Source organism: Mustela nigripes, chromosome 7 (assembly GCF_022355385.1).
Source record: "Mustela nigripes isolate SB6536 chromosome 7, MUSNIG.SB6536, whole genome shotgun sequence".
Lineage (NCBI taxonomy): Eukaryota > Metazoa > Chordata > Mammalia > Carnivora > Mustelidae > Mustela > Mustela nigripes.
In genome coordinates, this window is record NC_081563.1 from 114,627,798 (window position 1) to 114,650,699 (window position 22,902).

The 22,902-nt window shown below is 48.7% G+C and overlaps 1 protein-coding gene across 5 annotated transcripts in view; it reads left to right on the forward strand.

Moving 5' to 3' along the window:
• Window positions 1–424: 424 nt before the first annotated feature.
• Window positions 425–22,902, forward strand: part of HCK (HCK proto-oncogene, Src family tyrosine kinase) — a 40,021-nt gene continuing 17,543 nt past the window's right edge. The window contains exons 1-6 of one of the 5 annotated variants that reach the window (XM_059406760.1): window positions 625–710; window positions 15,199–15,258; window positions 16,078–16,195; window positions 19,210–19,252; window positions 19,613–19,715; window positions 20,526–20,624. In XM_059406760.1, the coding sequence (XP_059262743.1) occupies window positions 16,079–16,195; window positions 19,210–19,252; window positions 19,613–19,715; window positions 20,526–20,624 (362 nt within the window). In that variant the 5' untranslated portion in view covers window positions 625–710; window positions 15,199–15,258; window position 16,078. Of the gene's footprint in view, window positions 711–15,198; window positions 15,259–16,077; window positions 16,196–19,209; window positions 19,253–19,612; window positions 19,716–20,525; window positions 20,625–22,902 lie in introns of all 5 variants that reach the window. The other 4 variants (XM_059406761.1, XM_059406762.1, XM_059406763.1 and 1 more) reach the window with 4 other exon arrangements.

A 22,902-nucleotide genomic window follows, 5' to 3' on the forward strand; every position in this document is an offset into this window, starting at 1 on the left:
ATCTTTGGGGGAGGGATTAAAATTCTTAGGGGCAGGGTTATTATCCTTCCAGACCGGTTAGAATCCTTAGGGGCAGAGTTAGAAGCCTCCGTTGGGCGGTATTTAAAAAAAAAAAAAAAAATCCTTGGAGGCGCCTGGGTGGCTCAGTTGCTTAAGCGTCTGCTTTCGGCTCAGGTCATGGTCCCTGGGTCTTGGTATCCTCTAGGCCCCCAAGGGGATCCCTGCTCAACAGGGAGTCTGCCTCTCCCTCTCCCTCTGCCTCTGCTCCTGCTCTTGTTCTCTCTCGCTCTCGCTCCCTCTCCCGTCGGCGGTGGGATTAGGGTGCTGTGAGATGGGGTGTGGGATTGGAGTCCCAGCAGTAGAGTCTTCAGGGGCGGGGTTAGGATACATGGGGGTGGGGTTAGCATCGCTCAGGGCGCGGCTAAGGAACCCAGATGGCCTGTGGGTGCCACCGCGTCCCTGGTCCTAGCCGGGGCGCACCACAGAGGCCTAGACGCCCGCGGGTGGGGACGCGGGCGGATCCACGCCAGGGCAGCCGGAAAAGCCGCGCGGCTCTCAAGCCCCTCAGAGCACGTCCCTTGCCTTTTCTGGAAAGTCAGCCCGTCCCCCTTCGGGCACGGGCGCCCCGGGACTCCGGGGGCTGCTGAGCTGGGGGGGCGCTCGAGTTGCGAGGATCCGGGCTGCCCGCCGGACGAGGAGCGGGCGCCCAGGTGAGTGGGGCGGCCGCAGCCTCCGAGCGCCGCCCGAGGGTCTTCGCTGCAGGGGGAACACGGGGTGGTGGGCAGGGCCGGCTGGGGCGCGGCGCGAAGGGGCCGTCGGGGTTGCCGGGAGCTGCGGAGGGGCCATGGGATGAGCGGCCGGGGGAGGAGATGGCCCTGGCGCGAACCCGGGAAAGCTCTAGGGAGGGGAGCTCCGGCCACCGAGTGACTTCCATCCAGCCTCCCCTTCTCCGAGCCGTCCAGGTTCCCTTTCTGCAGAAGTAGAAAAAAAAAAAAAAAAAAAAAAAAAAAAACGAGAAGGAAGGGATGGGGCTTCACGGAGACCCGGAGGGGAAGGCCCTTACGGTTCCTGGTGGGGGTGGGTCACGGCGGTTTGGCAGCGGGTTGGAAGCGGTCGTGGGGAAGGGGACAGCTGGCCGTAGGCGTGACGTGAGAACCACACCCGGGCAGGGCTGCAGCTGGGCCGGCTCGCTGCGCTCCCTCCTCCTCCCGCGCTGGGCGCTGATCCCCAGCAGGTCTGGGTCAAACCTCAAAACCTCCGGTACCACAGTGTCTGCCCCGTCACTTTCCACTTCGTCAGACCTTGGGCCAAGTCGCGCGCTCTCTCTCCAAATTCCAGTTTCCTCCTCTGTTGGACGGGCTATTATTCCTTCTCCAAGGCGACAGTGAGCTAGAGTCTCTGGGGGTCATGCAAGGGAAAGGGGGATTCCGGAAGCAACCCGTCTGTTGACCTTGAGCAAGGGATTTGGCCTTCTTGTGCCTCCATTACACCTGCAGGACGAGGTAGGAATAATAACGACGCCCTCACAGGGCCGTTTGGAAGGTTAAATTGTTATTAATGGAAAGCTCGTGGAGCGGGATGTGACAGGTATACATGCTTAATACATGTGAACTATTGTCATAGCTATTAGGGTCCAGCCCAGTGCTTCTCCGGGATACCAGAATCACCTGGAAGGCTTGTTAAAACACAGATTTCTGGGCCCTGACCCCAGAGTTTCTGATCCAATAGGTGCAGCCCAGGACTGAGAATTTACATTCCCAGGTGATGCTGTCGCTGTTGGTCCAGGTCCCATGCTTTGAGAACCATTGCTGTAGCCTTTGGCCAGCACAGAGAAAGGCTTCAATATATTGGTTCCTTTCTCTTCGCCACCCTTTTCTCCTCCTCCTCCTCCTCCTTCTCCATCTCCTCCTCCTCCTTCTTCTTTTTTGGCTGGGGGAGGGGGTGTATGGGGCGCCTGGGTGGCTCAGTGGGTTAAGCTGCTGCCTTCGGCTCAGGTCATGATCTCAGGGTCCTGGGATCGAGTCCCGCATCGGGCTCTCTGCTCAGCGGGGAGCCTGCTTCCTTCTCTCTCTCTCTCTCTCTCTCTCTCTCTCTCTGCCAGCCTCTCTACCCACCTGAGATCTCTCTCTGAAAAAAAAAAAAAAAAAATTTTAAAAAAAAAAAAAAAAAAAAAAAGTAAAGAAAAGTGGAAGGGATAATATACTAAAGATCCCAGGAACCCATCACCCAGAATTAAATGTCGGCATTTTGTTGTTTGCTTCTTGTTTTTTTTTTTTTAAGATTTTATTTATTTACTTGACAGAGAGAGATCACAAGTAGGCAGAGAGGCAGGCAGAGAAAGAGGAGGAAGCAGGCTCCCCACTGAGCAGAGAGCCTGACATGAGGCTCCATCTCAGGACCCTGGGATCATGACCTGAGCCGAAGGCAGAGGATTTAACCCACTGAGCCACCCAGGCGCCCACTTCTTCTTCTTCTTCTTTTTTTTTTTTAATAAATTTATTAAAAGTGACAGATAAAATCGAAGCCTCTCCACCTTGTCTCTCTCAGTCCTGTTTTTCTCCCTTCCCAAAGGCAACCATTGTCATGAAATAGGGTCCTTTCCAGTCTGTGCCTTTAAGAATTTATTCCATAGATATGGATGCATAAATAATATATATTGTTTTTCTGTGTTTTAAAGATCTCCAAAAATGCTATCCAGCTGTGAGATTCTTCTGCAATATCATTTTTCTTTTCCTTGCCTTATCATTAAGTTGTCAGGGTCTAGCCAGGATGAGACACAGAGGCATACATAGTTCATTCCTTCTCAGTGGAGTGTCCCAGCAGGTGACCATCCTATCTTACTTCTCATCCCCTGTTGCTGGACATTCGGGTGTGGAACTACAAGTGTGTTTACTACAACAGATTCTGCTGGGATGATCCTGGATGTATTACCTTGGTGGGGGTGGTAGGGTGCAGGTGTTTCTTGGGAAAACCCTAAGAAGCTGGATGGGTCTCCAGAGGGGGCATCTGTGGCCCTCTCTTCTTGTGTGGGAGGAGGACTGAGGCCTGGAAAGATCGCCCAGGGAATCTCGGTCAGAGAGGACAGAATGTCTGGGTCGGCTGAACTCCCAGGGTCACTGTCCCCAGTCTCTAGTTCTCCACTGCAGGAGAGCAAAGATCTTCAACTGCGTGACACTTGGTAGAAGCACAAACAATGGAAGCATGACTCCTTGGGGGAAAAAAAAAGTTTTTTGGATTACAAATATTTTATTTTCGTGTAGTCTTCTTTTTTGTGCACTTTTAATTTAACAATCAATAAACTGCTGGGTATAAATTTTCATCCTACTTCTTTGCTTAGCACTACATTGCAAACATTTACCCATGTCATTAAAATATCCTAGGATTTTTAAAAATTGTCATTTTATTTTTTAAGTTTATTTGTTTATTTAAATAATCTTTGCACCCAATATGGAGTTTGAACTCATGACCCCAAGATCAAAAGCGGCATGCCCCTCCAACTGAGCCAGCCAGGTGCCCCAAAATATCCTTTAATTTTTTATTTTTTATTTTATTTTTATTTTTTAAAGATTTATTTATTTGAGAAAGAGAGCAAGCAAGCGCAGAGGGGGAGAAGGACAAGCAGGCTCCCCACTGAGCAGGGAGCCAGATGTGGGGTGGGGCTGGATCCCAGGATCCTGGGATCATGACCCCAGCCAAAGGCAGACGTTTAACTGACTGAACCACCCAAGCAGCCCCCTCGGATTTTTTAATGGCCACATATTATTCCACCGCTTGGATGCACTATAATTTAACCATCCTAGGAAAGCACTTCCATGTAGTTTGCAACATGTAAATTCTTTTGAGTCAAAATTCACATAGCATTATAAACTTAACCATTTTAAAACCAACAATTTTGTGGCATTTGTGCACCCACCACTTCTATATGGTCCCCAAATATTTTCATCTCCCCAAAAGGAAACAGTGAACCCATTAAAACAGTCCCTTCCATTCCTCCCTCCCCACAGCTCTCGGCAACCCCCAGACTGCTTTTGTATCTTTGGATTAATTTATTCTGACTTCTTCCGCATAAGATAACATTTGCAAGGTTCACACAAGTTGTAGCATGTCTCGGTATTTCGGTTCTTTTTATGGCTGAATAATATTTCATTGTGTGTATATACCACAATTTGCTATGCATTCATCTGCAGATGGAAATCTGGGTTGTTTCCACCTTCTGACTGTTGTGAATAGTGCCACTGTGAACACGCGCCTACAGGGATTTGTTTGAGCACCTGTTTTCAATTTCCTGGGTTTATACCTAGGAGTGGAATCGCTGAGTCATATGGTAATTCCATGTTTAACTTTTTGAGGAATTGCCAGATTGTTTTGTACCATTTTACATTCCCATCACCCATGTAGAAGGCTTCCAATTTCTCCACCTCCTTGCCAACACTGGCTGTTTTCCTTTTTAAAAAAATTACTATTATTATAGCCATCCTAGTGGCTGTGAGAAGCATGGATCTTAACCTCACCCAAATCGGGCTGTTCGCTGGGGGCCCTGACCCCTGAGAGTGAGGAGAAAACTGCATTCAAGGGACCAGCGAGGTCTTGCCCTTTAAACTCTTCCTGGAAAGTAAAGGCAAAATGGGCCGGTCTCCTAAACCACTGTCTCACTGGCACATAGTAGGCGCCTGGCACAGAGTGAGGCCTCAGAAACCCTGAATGCTGGCATGTTGAACAGCCTTTCTCCTCCTCTGCCTGAGACATTTCAGCACGTAGATGTATTTTATTGGCCCCACACAGTGATTCTTTTCAATTAGCTGCCAAGTTTTAACATCAAGAGGACTCACACAAATTTGGATTTCTGTCTTTTGAGAAACTAGCGAAGTTGGCAGTGGTGGGACCAGAGACTCCACCTCCCACACCCCTCTGCTATTCACTCATGGCAGGTGAAACTGGGCAGGGCTGCCCTGTGGACTACCCCTGAGCTGTCGGTCCCTTTCTTGGATCTCTTTCCTCATGTGGGTGTCCCTGTGGGCCCCTACAGCCATCCAAGTTCTTAAGTCCTACCCCCCAATCACAACAAGGCCTCCCCTTTTACAGAAAAGGAATGCAGGTCCAGAGAGGGTAAGTAGCTTTCCCGAAGTCACGCAGCATGTTAGCTGTACAAGCTCTCTTAGCCCCCACAGTGGTTTCTCCAGTTTCCTCCACTGCAGGGCTGGGAGTTTTAGTGTACTTCCAGGGGCCTGGGTAATGATGTAGAAGAAACCCTTGCTCGACTGTAAAACGCACCCTTGTTCTTTTCCGATACCTGTGGCCACACATGCCACGCCCTCCTGATGGCACTGCACCATGGCCTGCATTCTTGATCCTGCCCTAAGACACCCACCCAAGCTCTCACCACCACCCTAAAATCTCTTGGCTTCGGAAACTGAGGTGCAGCCCAGCAAATAGGAAACCTCTCCTTGTCTCTGCCAGAGAAACAACCGTAGTTAGAGCACAGGATACCTGAGTCTGAGTGCCCATGTTGCCTCATAGAAGCTGTGCTGCATTCTGCAAAACTCCTCACTCTGAGTCTCAGAAGTCTCCTCGTCTGAAAAATGAGAATAAGAATACTACCTCCCAACTCACTACAAGTCTTTTGATGTCAATATACCAAACAAACAAACGAATTTAAAGCTCGATATTTTCTGTGGTTATCTGTCTTAACTTGAGTTTCCTTAGAAGCAGACCCTAGAAAATGTGCCGTGCGCATTTACTATCTGGTCTCCTTGGGAGGGGATTTCAGAAACTCCTGGAGGCGGGACGTGAGCCAAAAGAGCAGGCAGTCATTCACTGCGGGGGGAGCTCACTTCGGCTGGGAGCCGGGAGTTCACTTCGGCTGGGAGCCGCGGGAGCCAGTGAGCATGCACGGCAGGTGAGGGACCTAAGGTATTTATTCACCCGCCCGCTCCTGTCTCACTGGTTGAAGGCTGCTCTTGGGGGATGGTATTTTTCTTGCCAAGCTCATGGGCAGAGCAGGTGCCAATGGCCACAGAGAACTCTCTCAGGCGAAGAAATACAGGTGCTGATAGCAGGATTGCTCTGAAACGGTGAAGGGCAAGGTGGGGGAGTGGTGGCGCACCGCCAGATCCCCGTGCGTCTGTCCGTCCGCACGTCTGTGCGTCAACGCAGGCGCAGACCTAGGGGCAAGGGGTGGCTGGGGAGAGCCTGTCCAGGGAGTAAGCCAAAGGCACCTTAGATTTATCGGTAAGGTTTTCCTTTTTAATAAGGACGATGTACTGTTTAACCAGGTGATGAAAGGTCATTTTAAAAACAAAATACATACCCTCCAAAACAGAAAAGAAACTGAGACTCTGTCAGCTATAAAGAAGCAGCTGTGAAAGGGTCAGCGCGTGCGTTGTTGTGGCTTCGAGGTTTCTATTTGTGGGGGACAGATTTGGGGGTAGCTGACCTTGGAGCATGATGGGAAATGAGAGTTAAAAGTTGGCCCCCTGGGGGCAAACTGTCCCCTGTGTCCTGTCTGAAGGGGGAAACCTCCACATAGTTCCAGTCGAGGAGAGGTTTTGTTCCTCTCCAAGCAGATACCCCTGGCCAGATAAGCCAGCACGGATACCCCTTTTCAGTTTAGACACACGGAAAACCAGGGCACCCAGGAAGTTGAAGGAGACTTCTTTCAATTATTCAAGAATTTATTGAGCACCTACTGGCTCCTCCTTTTACACACTGAGGTACAGCAGTGCATAAAACAATCATGTGTCTTACATTCCAAGGATGACAGATGATAAACAGAACCCTAGGTCATGCATTAGTGTGTTAGTCCAAGTCCTTTGAGAAGCAGACTGTCATCTCAGAGAGATTAAATATGGAAGAAATGTATTAGCGGGAATGCGTGTGGAGCAAGTAGGAGAGGCTAGGTGAGTGAGCGGATGGCAATGTATGTTGGATTCCAAATGAAGAAGAAAGGGAAGGTGAGACGGAGGGCAGCAAAGAAGAAGGAAAGAAGAGGTGGAAATACCTTAGACTCCAGTGTAGTTCCAAGGAAAGCTTGGCAAGGCTGTTGGGGAGCCCTTAGCCAAAGCCTCCTGTCAGAGGTCCCCTTGGCATGGCCTGCCTCAGCATCCCTGCCATACTCCTTCACTGGCTGGAAACAGCCCATGGCTATAGTGATGGTGGACAGCAGCTGGAGCCATTGGTCAGTTCCACTGTCTGCAGTCAGAGATCTGTGAGGCCCATCTTCATGGCCGCCACACCAACTGCTGGGTAAAGCCATGAAGGATACAGCGGGGAAGGGCTAGAAAGTGATGGAAATTGGGGGGTAGGTGTTCCTACTCTTAACCAGGGTGATGAGAGAAGACCTCTCAGAGCAAGTGAGATCTGCAAAGAGACTTGGGTGATGTGAAAGAGGCTTTTCAAGTGAAGAACATTCCAGAAGGTACTATGTGATGGCCCTGAGGTGGAAGCATGGTTGGGGAATTGAGGAATAGCAAGAGGCTTGTGTGACTGGAAAAGAAAACATCAGGAAGGATGACAGGACTGCAGGGTTGGGGGAAACCCAGATCATGGAGCCTTGTCAGCCACAGAAGGGGACTTGGGCTTTTATTTCAAGTGACATGGGAGCCCCAGGAGTTGTTGAGCAGAGGCGGCACATGATCTGATTTATATTTTAAAAGGCTTGCTGGTCTGTAAGAGGCAGAATGGGAATTCAAACCAAGCTCCATGTGACATCAATCTCATCCTGTAGTTTCCAAACTTGCCTGCCCCCTGCCTACCTTAGAGATAAAGTTATTCTAAGGAGGTTCCCAATGGCCCCCTTGAATTCTGGACTTGAACAGGTGACCTGGAGGTAACAATGAACAGGCTAGGAATTTCCCGCATGTTTAGAACAAGTAGGTGACACACACACATGTCAGAGCCAGCCCTCTGGCCGAGTCAGGCGAATGACCAGAGGCCTTCAGTTCCTCTTCAGCATGTGGCTCTGTCACTAGCTATTGTGTAAACCAGGACACAACGCTCAATGGGGTTGCCACTCTAGCAGCAGAACGAAGGTCTCTCCAACAGCTTCCTGTCTGCAAAGTCCAAGTTTTGAGCTCTTTGATCAGAAGCTGAGGGCCAGGAAAAGAGAGAGATGAGGTGTCAGGGGTGAGCCCCAAATGTCTGTTATGGATAACAGTCACTTGGGGGTTTAGGTGGTTCATTGAGAAAACAGTAAGGGAACCAGAAGTGGGGGGATCTCTAGGGCTCTGCATCCCTGGAAACTCTTCTGGAAATTGTCCCTGATGGGGGAAGTCTTTTTGTCCACCTCCATGATAGCCGGTTCAGCTCCATGGCTGAGCTGAACTGAGAAGGGCAAGTTCCTCTAGTTGGACAGTCTTGAGCCCTGGGCCCCTCAAGGACTGCCTTCCTGAACTTCCTATTTGACTTCCTCATCCTCATCCTGCAGTTCCCCACTGCAGCCTCTGGGGCTGACCCCCAGCAGAGGATGAGTGGCAAGAGAGCTGGGTTTTCATTCTACTTGCCACGGACCACCCGGGGAACCTCTCTACTGTGGATTTCCATTTCCCTGTCTGTAAATGGGCTCTTAACTCTTGTCCTGCTGACTTCAGCCAAGTATGGTCAGGACTGTAGAGGGTTGAACACAATATATTTAGTCCACAAACGTATATGCAGGGCCTAATACATACCAGGCACTTTCTAGGCATGGCTTCAGTGCCATCACCTTCTTGGGGTCCATATTCCATACATCCTTACCTATTCTAATGGATCAGTACCCTCGTCTCATCCATCAGAACCTATTATCTATAAAATCTTTGCTTTAAGTCATTTACACTTAAGTATGAATTGCATCCCTGGTAAGAATTTCCCCTGCCCGGGGCACCTGTGTGGCTCTGTGGGTTAAGCCTCTGCCTTCAACTCAGGTCATGATCTCAAGGTCCTGGGATCAAGCCCCGCATCTGGCTCTCTGTTTGGCGGGGAGCCTGCTTCCCCTTCTTTCTCTGCCTGCCTCTCTGCCTCCTTGTGATCTCTCGCTTTCTGTCAAATAAATAAATGAAATATTTTTAAAAATAATAATAATAATTTCCTCTGCCCTAGGCAGCACTCTTTGAAGTTTAAGAGGAGGCAGAAGTCCAGCTCAAACTGGCCCAGGCAGGAGAGAGAGATTATTGAGAAGTCCATGAACACATGCTTCAGGAAGGGCTGCATTCAAGGGCTTAGGAATCTGCGTTTCTCCCCTTCTTGGCTGTTTACAACTCTTTTCCAGCCACAGGCCAATGTATGACTCTCAGTGCCCAGGATGGAGTCATATGTCCGCCTCTGCTTCTGTTACTGCAACTCTGCTTGGCCAGACTTGATCACAGACACCCCTGACACACACACACACACACACACACCTACAGAGGTTGAAGTCAGCTCTACCCCAATCCATGAAATGAGGGTGAGGGAGAGGTGGTTCCCAAAGGAAGATTGGGAAGCTGTTCTCAGAAGAAATGTGAGCAGAGACTATGCAGGAAAGAACGATCATCCAATATCTCGCTTCGTATTTGGAGAAATGGAGGCCCAGAGAGTGGTTGGGAATTGTCTGAGCTCACATAGTGAGCTTGTGGCAGAGGTGAAACCAGAATCCAGGGCTCCTCGGCCTCAGCCCCCACAGGCCTCTGCTTGAGCCTAAAATCTCCTTAAAAACCATCTCTCCTGCCCAGTCCACAGAATGCCCAGGAAGTGCCCTGGCCTCTCCCCCTTGGGTTTCACTCCCAGCATGCAGGAGTCCCTGAGGCTCCCCAGCCTGCATGGTGACCGTGGGAACACCCAGGGCAAGTAAACTGACCTTTTTCATTTCCCTTCCGTGTCAGGCCTGCAGAAGCTGAGGGGGGAAGGGGTGAGTTTCAGTTTCCAGAAGCTTCATAATGACCTGAGGAAGCCAGGGGTCAGCACTTCTAAGCTAGTCTGGGACCAGGCAAGCAACTTCTGCTCTCAGAGCCTGGTTTTGAGTCACATTAGACAAGAATCATGTGTTCAGAGGTTTCAAAAAGCTTTTCACATCCCTGTCACCCAGGACTTCAGGCTGAGCCTGAGAAGCAAGGGCCTCCTACTTTATAGGGCAGAGAAAGCAGCTCAGGGGAATTGACCTGCCGAAGGTCACGTAGCCAGTCAGTGGCAGAACTGGGATCCAAACCCACGTCTTCTGACCCCAAGTTCAGCCCTCACTCCACTACATTGGTGGGTCTCACATTTACTGTGTATAAGAAGCTCCTGAAGAATTGTGAGAAATGCAGATTCCAGGTCCTCATCCCCAGAGACTCTGGTTCCTTCAGTCCAGATTGTAACCCAGGGAGATGCACAGAGCAGTAAGGACTATTTGGATACGATCAGTAAATATCCGATTCAAATGGTTTCAGACAAATTTGAGAACTTATCTGCTCATGAACTGGAAAAATCCTGAGATTGGCAGGTTTCAGGCATTGCTGGATCCAGATGTTCATACATGTCTGCAGGAATCACTCTGTCTCCGTCGCTCAGCTCTGCTGGCCTCTGATGACTTCACACTAAGACAGTCCCTCCCTTCGTGATGTCAGAATGACTCCCAAGAGCTCCAGTCCCCTACACCTACCCCTACATCAGCAATCCCTATAGAAACAGAGTGCCGCTTTCCTAATTTTCCCAGCAAAATCCCAAGGCCAATTCTGATTACCTCAGTTAGGATCACATACATACCTATAACTGAATAAACCACTCTTGGTCGTGAGGGGGAACATGGAATTCTCTGACTGGCCAGATCTGTATCAAGTTGTCAATCCCTGAAGGCAAGGGAAGGGTTTCCTGGTTTCTCCAGGAAAATCTAGGTGCTGTTATCAGAAGAGGAACGGATGCCAAGGAAGCAAGAGCAAAAAGTGTTCACTGCTTTGCTACCAGAATGATCACACAAATCATCTGGGCCTCAGTGAAATGCACATTCTGATTGTGGGCAAGCTGTGATTCTGCATTTCTTAGAGGGAGCAGTGGTACACATAAGGAGGGGAGGGGCAGAGGGAGAGCCCCGATGTGGAGCTCCATCTCAGGATCCTAAGGTTATGATCTGATCTGAGCGAAGGCAGACACTTAACCGACTGAGCCACCCAGGTGCACTGACTCTGAATTTCTAACCGTTTCTGTGTGATGCTGCCGCTAGGCCTCACACTGTCACACACAGTAGCCAGGCGCTCTGTTACATTTCTAAGCTCACTTCAAGCCACTGTATCACAGAGCCTCTGTGGTCCCATCCTGCAGAGAGGGCTTAGGCCATGTCACTCTCCTCGCCCCCATCCATCCCATGACCCCCAAAACCCACCCAAACATCCCCGTAGTAAACTCTTGTTGGAATTTAGTGTTCACAAAATACTTGTTTCTGTCGACAAATTGCTGTGCTTCCTGGAATTTTGGCATGACAATGTACAAATTCCCATTTCTATCTTGGCCAGTAAGAAGCCCAGAGATAAACCTAGTAGGTAGTAGTGGCGGGACCCTAGGCTTCTGGTTCAATACTCTTTCCTTTCTCGATGGGGTAGCATAACTCTTTTTGAGTCTTGGAGCCCTCTGGATATGGTCTAATATTATAAACTCCCTCAAATTCTTTGTGGAAGTTAGTGCTTCTTTGGAACATTCTTGTTGTTTTGGGTCCCCCCACCCCGATTTATTTATTTATTTATTGGGGGCGTGGAGAAGGAGCAGAGAGGGAGGGAAAGGGAAGGGGAAAGAATCTTAAGCAGAGTCCTTGCTGAGCGTGACCCAGATGCAGCGCTTGATGTCACAACCCTGAGATCGTGACCAAGAGTCGCATGCTTAACCGACTGAGCCACCCAGGCACCCCTTTGGAACATTCTTGACTTTGCCCAAATCTTGATTGAAATCCTCCCCATTCTTCAAAACCCAACTTGTTATGCCGCTGCTCGAGTATTGTCAACAGTTTTCTTCCTCTATGAACATATTAATATACATGTTAGTGGCAGAACCCAGATGTATTCGTTTTACAAAAATGGCTTGATATTATATATCTTTTGAAGTTTGCTTTTTTTGTTGTTTTGTTTTAACTCAAGAAGTATCTTGCTGATCTTTGTGTGGCTTTGACTGTCTTTGCCAATGTGTAACAGCTTCTTAGTATCTGGCTTTGGAACATAATTCTGTACGTTCAGTCTTTCTGTTTCAGCTCAGTCGCTGGAGCAGGAAGCATGTACTGATGCTTTCACTTTGGACTGATTACAGGCCCTGGGCATGCATTTATTCACTAATTGTGATTTATGCTCCTACTATGTGCCAGGGAGCCGCTAAGCCAAGCACTGAGGGACACAGACATGAGCAGGACCAGCCTCTACTGTAATCTTAATGATAGACATGTTCTGTGTCTGCTCTGACAGGTGGCTCTTGGGCACCTGAAACATGGCAAGTCCCAATGGAGATGTGCTATGTTTGTAACATACATGCTGGGATTGAAAAACTTAGTGTACGAAACACAAGTATAAAGTATTTCATTGAGGGGTGCCTGGGTGGCTCCGTGGGTTAAGCCTCTGCCTTCGGCTCAGATCATGATCTCAGAGTTCTGGGATCGAGCCCCGAATGAGGCTCTCTACTCCGCAGGGAGCCTGCTTCCCTCTTTCTCTGCCTGCTTCTCTGCCTATTTGTTCTCATTCTCTCTCTGTGTCAAATAAATAAATAAAATCTTTAAAAAAATAAAGTATCTCATTGATAATTTTTTAACTTAAAAAAAATTGTTATGTATTTATTTATTTAATTTTTATTTTTAAGTAGGCTCTCGGCCTAATGTGGGACTTAAACTCATGACCCTAAGATCAAGAGTTGCACACTCTACTGACTGAGCCAGCTGGGCACCCCTCATTGATAGTTTTTATATCGATCATATGTTAATAATTTTTGACACGTTAGGGAAGATAAATGTATCTTTAAATTAATTCCCTTATTTCCTTTAACCTGGAAAAATATGGCTGTTGGAATTTTTAAATTATATGCATGGCTCCCATTACATTTCTGGGTCTGGTGGTCACAAAAATGAGCATGTCTGAGGTCACGTCACGTCAAGCAGTGGGATAGTTCTCCTGGTTTAGGGGGATAGTCACATTTCATACAAATTTGACCCCTGCCAGTATTTAACTTTTTTAAGATTTTATTTATTTTTTAAGATTTTATTTATTTATTTGTCAGAGAGCGTGAGCACGGGCAGACAGGCAGGCAGAGGCAGAGGGAGAAGCAGGCTCCCTGCTGAGCAAGGAGTCCGATGCGGTACTCGATCCCAGGATGCTGGGATCATGGCCTGAGCCGAAGGCAGCCGCTTAACCAACTGAGCCACCCAGGCGTCCCCAGTATTTAACTTTTTAAACGTTGTATTTTACTGGGCAAAAGTTGAACTAATGGGAACTCCCTATTTTCAAAATTCGATTTCTTGGGGCACCTGGATGGCTCAGTCAGTTAAACATCTGACTCTTGATCTCAGCTCAAGTTTTACTCTCAGGGTTGGGAGTTCAAGCCCTGCAGTGAGCTCCAGCCCTACTTAAAATAAATAAAATAAAATAAAAATATTTTGCTATTGCTGTATCTCTAAGCTCGTGGGTCAGAGGAATGGCAATCTGCATTTGCTTTATCCTCCAGGGCAGGTCCATGTTTGCTAGTAAACAGAATTAGTTACGGTTAACATTTTTGTAATGTTTGCTGTGTGCTAGGAACCTTGACATTTATCAACTCATTCCATGCTCACCACCACCCTGGGGGTTAGAACTCCACCATCCTTTCTCAGATGTGGCCTTGACTCATGCATCAACACGAAGATTGCAGAGTCCCGTTGCTTAGGATCTTGTGGCCATCTCGAATATAAATTGCTGGGATAAATGATACTCTATAGGGGCTCAGAGAAGCAGAAGGAGCTGCCCTGTATCACACAGCAGTGTTCTTCCCAGAACACTCTAACATAATCAAAAAAAATATGAAATGTGATATGATTGTATGCCATACAGAACCATACAATATGGTCTCTTATTTCCAGAACCATAATACCCATTAATCACAAGTCAAAGAGAGATGATTTAAATGCATCTAAGTACATTATAAAGCAGTGATTAATTGTGATAATTTTTCAAATTAATGATCCAGCACCCTGGGAGCCTGAAGAAGTTCCTTATTTTATTCACAACAGGCAAATGAAGCAGAAACCGCTTAAGTCTTCAAGTGGTAAATTGTTACCAATTCCCACAAGGACAGACAAAAACATCCTTGTGAATAAAAAGAATCTTTTTTAAAAAAGTAACTCCCCTAAGCTTAGGAATATGGATTTTTTTTTCTTAGACCACAAACATGTGTTTATTTTAACAAGATAAGTATAACTGAGTTCTAAATGCTTTAGAGGAGAATTACAGTTATGCAGAGCTGAGAAAAACAATTACTCTCTCATGTGGCTGCTTAGGGCTTGTCTCAGCAAATACACGTGAGCATTTTGAGAGAAGAAATAAAACATTTCTGCCATTTTGCAATTAAGTTTTGACTCTGATCTGAAAAACACGTTTTTTTTTTTTTTTATATCTTAAAATTTCACAAATCCATTGGCAATGTCTATCAGCTTTACCTCCAAAATATCCCCTCAAATCCTCAAGTCCATTGTTTACCACCCCTGGGCCAGGCCACCATCACCTCATGCTTGAACTTCTGCTGTGGACAGGGTTCCCTGCCTTGCCTCCTAGAGTCCCTACTCCACTCAGCAGCCATTATTTGAAATGCAAATGAATCCCATCATTCTCCTGCTTAAAACTTTCCGTGGTTTCTCATCATCTTTAAGAATCAAAGCCAGATTCTCCCTTGGCTATAAAAGATGTGGCAGCCTTGTCCCAGACCAGACCACACCCCTCTTGCCTGCCTGGGACCTCCGGCCACACTGGCCTCCTTTCAGTACCACATTCTCTCTGAGCACATTCCAGCCTCAGGGCCTTTGCACTTGCTGTTCCCTCTGCCTGGAACACTGTTCCTCACTGTGTTTCATGACTGGCTCCTTTGTGCCATTTGGGTCCCAGGTCTGACGTCATCTCCTCAGAGAAGCCTTTCCCAATCACCCTGTCTAAAAAAAAAAGCCCTGCACCATTGTTTCCTGTCACATCCTTTATGGTTCTCTTCAACACTTTTCACTAAATTTATCGCGTTATGTATTTGTTTACCTGTTTATTGTCTGTGTCTCCCATTCATCTCCAGGGTGAGCTCCATAACGGGCACGAACTCGCTTATCTTACTCATGGTGTAGAAGAGTGCTCAGTAAGTGTTTGCTGAGTAAACAAAGGAATGAATGACCAAATAAACTCATGAGAGAAAGAAGGAAAAAGGAAAGGGGGGGGTGTGGGGGTGTGGGAGGAAACTATTATAAGGCAGTTATAAAATGATACAAGGAAGATGATGCCTTGGCTACCATTTAGCTAGACTGTTTGAGCCATATTATGCGACCTCATCTTGGTCGTTTAATATAAAATGATAATTTATTAGATCGTAATAGTATAGTTTCACTTTACTGTTTGCTCTGAGTCCCACGCTGTGCTAAGTATTTCCCCGCCTACATGTGTTCTCATCCTTCCAGCACCCTGCAAGTATGTTGCATTATTATTATCCCCATTTTGCTGATGAGGAACTGAGACTGGGGAGCAGGGCGAGTGATGAGTGAGGTGTTGGTGGGGTGGAGGGGCCAAGCATCAGCTCAAGGCTTTCTGAGCCCAGGTTTTCTGATCTCAAGGTTTTCTGATCCCAGAACCCGTGGTGCCTACCACCCACTCTGCTTCAAGGCTCTGCCTGTTGAATTTTGATGATCCTCGTGATTTATTTCTCTGAATAAACTTCCCATTGCAAGGGTTCTTGGTAGCATGGCTATGACAACTTGTCAATTCTGTGTGGGTATGTGGTAGACACGGACGTGGAGAAGCCCAGAGGTGACAAGGGTGGAGTGAGTGGGCTTGGCAGGAGTGCGGGGACAGGGTAGGGGAGAGGGAGCGAGCCTGAGGGCAGGGGGCCTGGAACCCAGCATCTAAGACTCTCCTGTGTAGGGCTGGGGGCAAGCCAGGCTCACTTCCCTTCTCTCTGATGCAGGATGGGGTGCATGAAGTCCAAATTCCTCCAGGACAGAGGCAAGGTCTCAAAAACCGAGCCTAGCACCAACCCACACAGCCCTGTGTATGTGCCAGATCCCACGTCTACAAGCAAGCGGGTGAGTGGGGGAAGAAAGGGGGGTTCAGCAGCCCGAGGGACTGCCCCATGTTGTCCCAAATTGCCCTAACAGCCTCCTGTATTCCCAACGGTCAGCAGGGGTGACATGGAGCTGACCCATCACCAGCAGTCCCTTGACTCTCTGGAATACTTCTGCACCAAGGACCTGGGGCAGTGACGTCACTCCTCCTTATCCAGCTGCCCACACCTTGGCCCCTCCACCCGGCCTCCAGGGACCAGGTCCCGGTGGGCATGGCAGAGGCCCCAAGCCCAGGCAGTAGCACGAGCAGCGCTGAGAGTAGTCAGTGACCTGATGAGTAACAACAGCAGTTGAAGTGGTGACAGTAATGACCGCATTAGTGCTGTAGCGACAACCGTAATAGCAATTATAGCAGCAAGAGCAGCAGGAGTATGATGGCAAGCGCAGACAATGCAGTAAGTAAGCAAAGTGGTCATAGTAGTAGAGGTATTCGCTTACTTCTCCTCTGCTTATACAGAGCCCACGACCAACCATGCACTGTCCTAAGTGCTGTACAGTTATCAGCACCTTAAAGCCTCACAGTAATCCTAGGTCTCCATTTTTGTTACACGGATGAGACACCAGAGCTTAATGATGTGCTGAAGGCTGTACAGGTAGCAAGGGGTAGAGGCAGGATTCAAACCTGGGCTGTCTGCCAAGTGCCAGTGTTTGAAGCAGGAGAAACAGAGGTGGAAGCCAAGTGCTCATGAGGAACTATAGTCAGGGCAATACTAGTGGTGAGAACGGGAGCCGTAGGTGCCCTGGCAGTAGGGCCCCTAGTCCTATAGTCATGAGAGGGGTAGAAGACTCGGGGAAACAAACAGAGGGTTATAGAAGGGGGGGGGGGGGGGGGGATGGGCGAGCCCAGTGATGGGTACTAAGGAGGGCACAGATTGCATGGAGCACTGGGTGTTAGATGCAAACAATAAATCGTGGAACACTACACCGAAAACTAATGATGTACCGTATGGTGACTAACATAACATAATAAAAAAAAAAAAATGGGGGGGAGTGGAGTGATTGAAGAGTGGCTATAGCAGTAACTGTGCTGTTAACCGTAACAGTATCAGAACCGGGAGCGGTGGTGATGGTACTATAGAAGCAGGAACAGCTGTAATAATCTTCCCATTCTTGGAACACCTGCTGTGTTCTAGGCTCTGGGGTGAGGGGCTTCTACAATATTAGTCCCCACCAAAAGTGGTGAGGCAGGAGTTGTGCCACTTTAAAGCCACTGTGACAAAGACTCAAAGAGGTGAAATGTCTCCCAGGGGCCACACAGCTGGGGATAGCAGAGCCAGGTCTTTTTAACCCCGAGGCTGGGGTGCTCTCTACTCTGGAGTCCTGGACTCTGTGCTGTTATCTGAGGTCATCTACAGAAGCACGGTCTCTGCTTGCTGCCTCCAGAGACAGGGGTGCACTCTCCTTCCTGGAGCAGGCCCTTAGAAAGTTCTGCCTCATATTGAAGGGAAGCCTGTTGTCTCATACTCTGACTCCTCGTTCCCAAACCTGCCCATCAGCCCCACACCAAATACATCCTCTCCCTTTGCCCCATGACAACCAGTAGAGAATAAAGCAAACATATTATCCCAACCCACCCATTTCTTCCGAATCATCTTTCACACAATATGGGTTCCTGGCATCTCTTCATTCTGCTTGCCCTTTTCCAGGCATGATGTCTCAAACAGGGCTAATTTGGGGAAAGGGGCGGGGTGGGGGGTGTTAGTGGAATAGTCATCTCCCTCCCTCTGCACTTAACCTCTATTAATACATCCTGATCCTGAGATTATATGAGCTTTTCACACCAGTGATGTCCTGAACTGACATCTTAAACCCGAAGTCACTCCTACATCTGTTCTCTCTCCTAACCTGCGTGGACCTGGGCCCTTTCTGTGGCTAGGGCTCCAGGTTCTCTGAGGCCCTCTGGCTTGGCACCAATGGGAAGCAAAGAGTCTTCTCCCACTGATTTTTGGTTGTCTCCTGAGCATCAGATTTAAGGGATGTTATTATCAGCCATTTGTCCTTCTCCTGCAGGGCATTAATTCAGTGATGAGTTAGTAAGTGTTCCTCAGAGAAAGGGTTCCCAGGCCAAACCAGTTTACAAAACACTGACCAAAACAGACTCCTTCTCTGTTGGAGTCCTCAAGCTTTATGGATCTTGATGGGCTTTGTGGATCTCCCCCCAAAAATATACTTCTCATTGTTCCCCACACTTGTTTCTCCAAGTTTACTTAAGTGTGTGACATAAAAACACATTCCCCTTATAAAGAAAAGTCACAGATTACAGTGAAAGCTACAGTTGCCCTGATCAATGTTTCCCTCCCCAGAGATATCCCACTCCTCTTCAGAGGCATCAACTGTTGTCAGTTTGGTGTGGACCCTTGCAAACCTTTCTCCAAGAATTTACACCCACACACATACAGTTTGTGTCCACAGAATGTATTGAGGACGTATGTGTATGTGTTCTCTAGACACAAATCATGGTTCTCCTTCCGAAGAACTAGCTTTGTTCACTCACCAGTGTATCTTTAAGGCCTAGTTGTGCCGGGAATAAAAGTCCATCTCCCTGAGGACCGTGTAGGGTGCCAGGGTGTAGATGGCATCCAAGGTGTAGACCTCTGGGTGAACACTTAGGGTCCTTCATATACAGAATGGAGCCTTTATGCTGGGACATCTTGGGAGACCTACAACTTCTTCAAACATATCTCAGAAAACATCGATCTGGACCAACCCCTCACCGTATGTCAAGGGAGGGAACAAGCCAGTGTCCCCCAGTAGGCCCAAGGCCAAGGCCATGGCCACAACCCAAGAGACTTGGATCTTTGTGGTGCCCCTTATGGGCTGTGTGACCTCACCGATGTCCCCAGCCCTCTCAGGTCCTCCTCCCATGACACACAGGGCTGGGATGAGATACTCTCGGGTATCCTTTTTGACACAGACCTTCTGTGGCTCCCCACACGCTATCAGATTCATCCCCTTCTCCTGTTTCCTCCTCGCAGCGTCCTGACAACAGCAATAACATCCCACCAGGGTCTGCGGATGGTAAGTATTTGGCAAATGTATGAGGTGGCGTCTTGTTCACGTAGCGGGTTAGGTTAGGTGCTCAGTCAGAGCTTAAGGCGAAAATCCCACACAGTCACAACCACCCTTGCAAATCCTTTAAATTGCTCCCAAAGTACTTTGTATAGTCTGTTTTGTTCTATTACCCTGTATACGAATGCAAACAAAACACCTTTAGCTTTAAACTCTAGAGCCGCACCCCACGTGGCACGATCCTTATTTATACCAGAGACAGACATGTCACTGGGTCCAGGGCTGGGTGCCAGTTGTGGGGATGGGAAACACCCAGGGCTGTGGTGGTGCTCAGATAAAGCTTTACCATCCTGTGTGTCTCTCTCCCAGTAGGTCCCGATGACATCATTGTGATCGCGCTATATGATTACGAGGCCATTCACCATGAAGACCTCAGTTTCCAGAAGGGAGATCAGATGGTGGTACTGGAAGAGTGAGTCTCTGTCCCACTCCTAAGACACAGCTACCTTCAATACTCAATCATGCTCTCTTTTGTGTTTCAATAAAGGACCCTATAGACTATCTTATACTAGGGGGTAAATGGCTGATAAGTATCCTAATAGAGGAGGGAGGGTTTGCTGTGAACCTGGGTGAGAGCCACAACAAAGGAGCTTGTGTACTTGCTAGCAGTCCACATCCAGGCAAAAACAGGTGAAAGTGCTTTCTCAGGGCTGCCTTCCTTAGGTTCCTATAATTAAGCTATAGGTTTGTCTATAGACCAGACCCTGCTGAGGTGCCTTTGCATTCAGAAATCCCTGGTCTCAAAAAAAAAAAAAAAGAAAGAAAGAAATCTCTGGTCTCTTGAGTTTGCTACTTCCATTCCCCTAGAGTCTTCACTGTCAGTGAGTCCCTGTGTGCTAGGGCTCAAGAATGGGAATGGTTTTGCTTGGTCAGACCACTCCCTGTGGCTCTTGGCATACAATGAGTCTGCCATGGGCACAGGGCCCCATACGCTAAGTATGGACCACTCCAAGTCCAGGGGAAGAGTGGGGCCAGAGACCTAGGGCTGCGGGCTGTGAATGCAAGGACTGGGCTTGATTCTAGACCCTTGCATGCACAGTGGGGACTGTTGCAAAGCTCCCAACCCTGGTGATGGGGTGCATGCTGGGGGCTGGGACCATGGTGACCCTGCCCCTTACCCTGTCTGCTTCCTGGGGTGGGGCTATTCTCCGCCAAGGCTGGGGAGCCCAAGACCGGGGGATTCCCTCTGCTCCCTGACTCCTTTGCTCCCTCCTGTCCTCAGGTCTGGGGAATGGTGGAAGGCTCGATCCCTGGTGACCCGGAAGGAAGGCTACATCCCAAGCAACTATGTTGCCCGCATTAACTCTCTGGAGACAGAGGAGTAAGTATTCCATTTTTCCTGCCCTGCAGAAGGAAGTATGAGCAAAATCGGTTTGTTCTTGCCTCAGGCCTTGTGCACTCACTGTGGCCCCCCGCATGACCCAGTTCTCCTAGGGGTCTGCCCTTGCCCGTCTCCTTCTCACCCTTCAGGTCTCAAAGAGGCCTTTCTCCGCCACCCTGTCTAAGGCGGGTCTCCTCTGGGACTGTGTCACTCATGGAGACCTGAACATTTCTCGCTAGCAAGAACAATCTTGTTTCTGTGGTTGCTCACACCTTCCCTGCCTGCCTCCCCACCCTACCCCACCCCCAGATAGGACCATTTGAGGACAGGGACCTTGTCTGTCTGCCAGGGCACCTTCAGCACAGGCGGGCATGCAGAAGGCAGTCAATGCATATTTGTTGACTGAAGTATGTGGTCATGCCAAAGAGGGTCTTCTGGGAGGTGAGCCAGCCCACACCTGGCCAGATATCCCTCATTTGGTTCATTCAGTAGGTGTGTGCCTGCACATCACCAAGCCCTGTGCCAGACCAGGGACTTTAAGAACCAGTAAGGCACACCCCTGCCCTCAGAGATCTCCCTATAGCCCAGAGGGTTAGGCTGCAGGTCCTTCTCTGTATCTAGCTTGACCCTGAAAACATAAACAGCTAAACAGCATTCACGCAGCCTCCCCAACATCCAACAGACATTTGCGGAACACCCAGTAGCACTGTTTCAGGGACACTAGGTGACTCAGGGCTCCTCCCTGGTGATGTTCCCAGATGGTGAGAGAGATGGGTGAGTGAAACGATGGCCATGCCACGTGGCAATGACAGATCCCATTCACAACCAGCCATTCAAGAAGTTAAAAGTCACTGTGGTTTTTCTCTTTTCTGCCTCCTCCCCCTGGCTTGATGGTATTGAGGGTTTGAAATGCTGACCTATTAGAAATTCACACGTTTGGGCTTTCCCCATCTTCAGTCATGCCTTTCTTGGTGCACATGAAACTGTGTGAAGTCGCCCCTCTCCTACCACGGAGCCTACTGTCCTGGACCACCCCCCAACCCACCCCCAGCACACCCCTTACATGCTGCAGGCAGGGCTTGGTTCCTTCTTAATCCTTCTAGGCTTTCTCTTGGGGCATCCAGGGCTCTGTTCCCAGACTCCAGGATCTGAACACTCACAGATTGCCTGCACCCCACCTCCCCCAGCAGCCTTAGAGGAGGCATGGGCTGGTGGGAATCCTCAAGGGCAACACAATTGCTACGTGGAAAAGACAGGATGCAGAAAACACGTATGACGGGTTATCATTTGGGAACAAAAGGGATGACCTCATTGGTGGATCTCAGTCTTCAGTGCATCAGCCTCGCCTGGAAGGCTGGTTGAAATGCTGGTCTCTGAGCCCTGCTCCTCAACTGTCAGATTCAGAATTTGCATTTCTAACAAGTTTTCTGGTGAGGCTGATGCTGCTGGTCCCAGGACTCACCTTGAGAACCACTGACTGAAACAGACACACTGGGCTTGCCGAGCGCACTCACACTTTCTTGCATCTGTATTAAGAAACTACCAGTGGAGGGTGCCTTTGGGGTCAGGGTACTGGGAAGTATGGTGGTGGGGGACAGAATCTTACTTCTTCCCCCTCCTGGAAAGAGACAATACTTTGAATGCTTCAAAATGCAAATGGTGGGGAAGGACATAGAATAAAGGGTGAAAAGTCTGCCAACCAACCACTTTCCCCTCTCTAGAAGCCAGTTTCATAGGAGTCTTCCCAAATGCTTAATACTTGTATATGAAAATACAGATATCTCCCTTTATTTTACACCAGTGGCAGATACTACCCACGCCATCCTGCACCTTCCTTGTACAGGTGCAGTGTCCATCATGTAGACATGCTACCATGCCCTCTTCGTGGTCCGTGAAATCGTTTCCAGTCCTGGGCTATAGTGAGTCTCCTTGTGTATCTGTCATTTCTTCCTTGTGCAAGATCCCTGGGATAACTTCCCAGGAGTGGGATTGCCAGGGAGACGGCTCTCATTGAGTACCCTGCTCCACTGCTTGACTAGTTCACCATGGCACGGATCAGTTCACAAATGAAAGCAGAAAAGGCAGGTGGGCGGCGTCCTATGGTGACAAAGAGCATGGGCTCCAGAGTTAGATGGTCTGGGCTTGAATCCTGCCTCTACCACTTCCTCGCTGTATGACACCAGTCAAGGAACTTGCTCTCTCCATTCCTCAGTTTTCTCTTCTATAAAATGGGGATAATATGAGCCATGATTCCATATAATTATTGGGTGGCTAACAA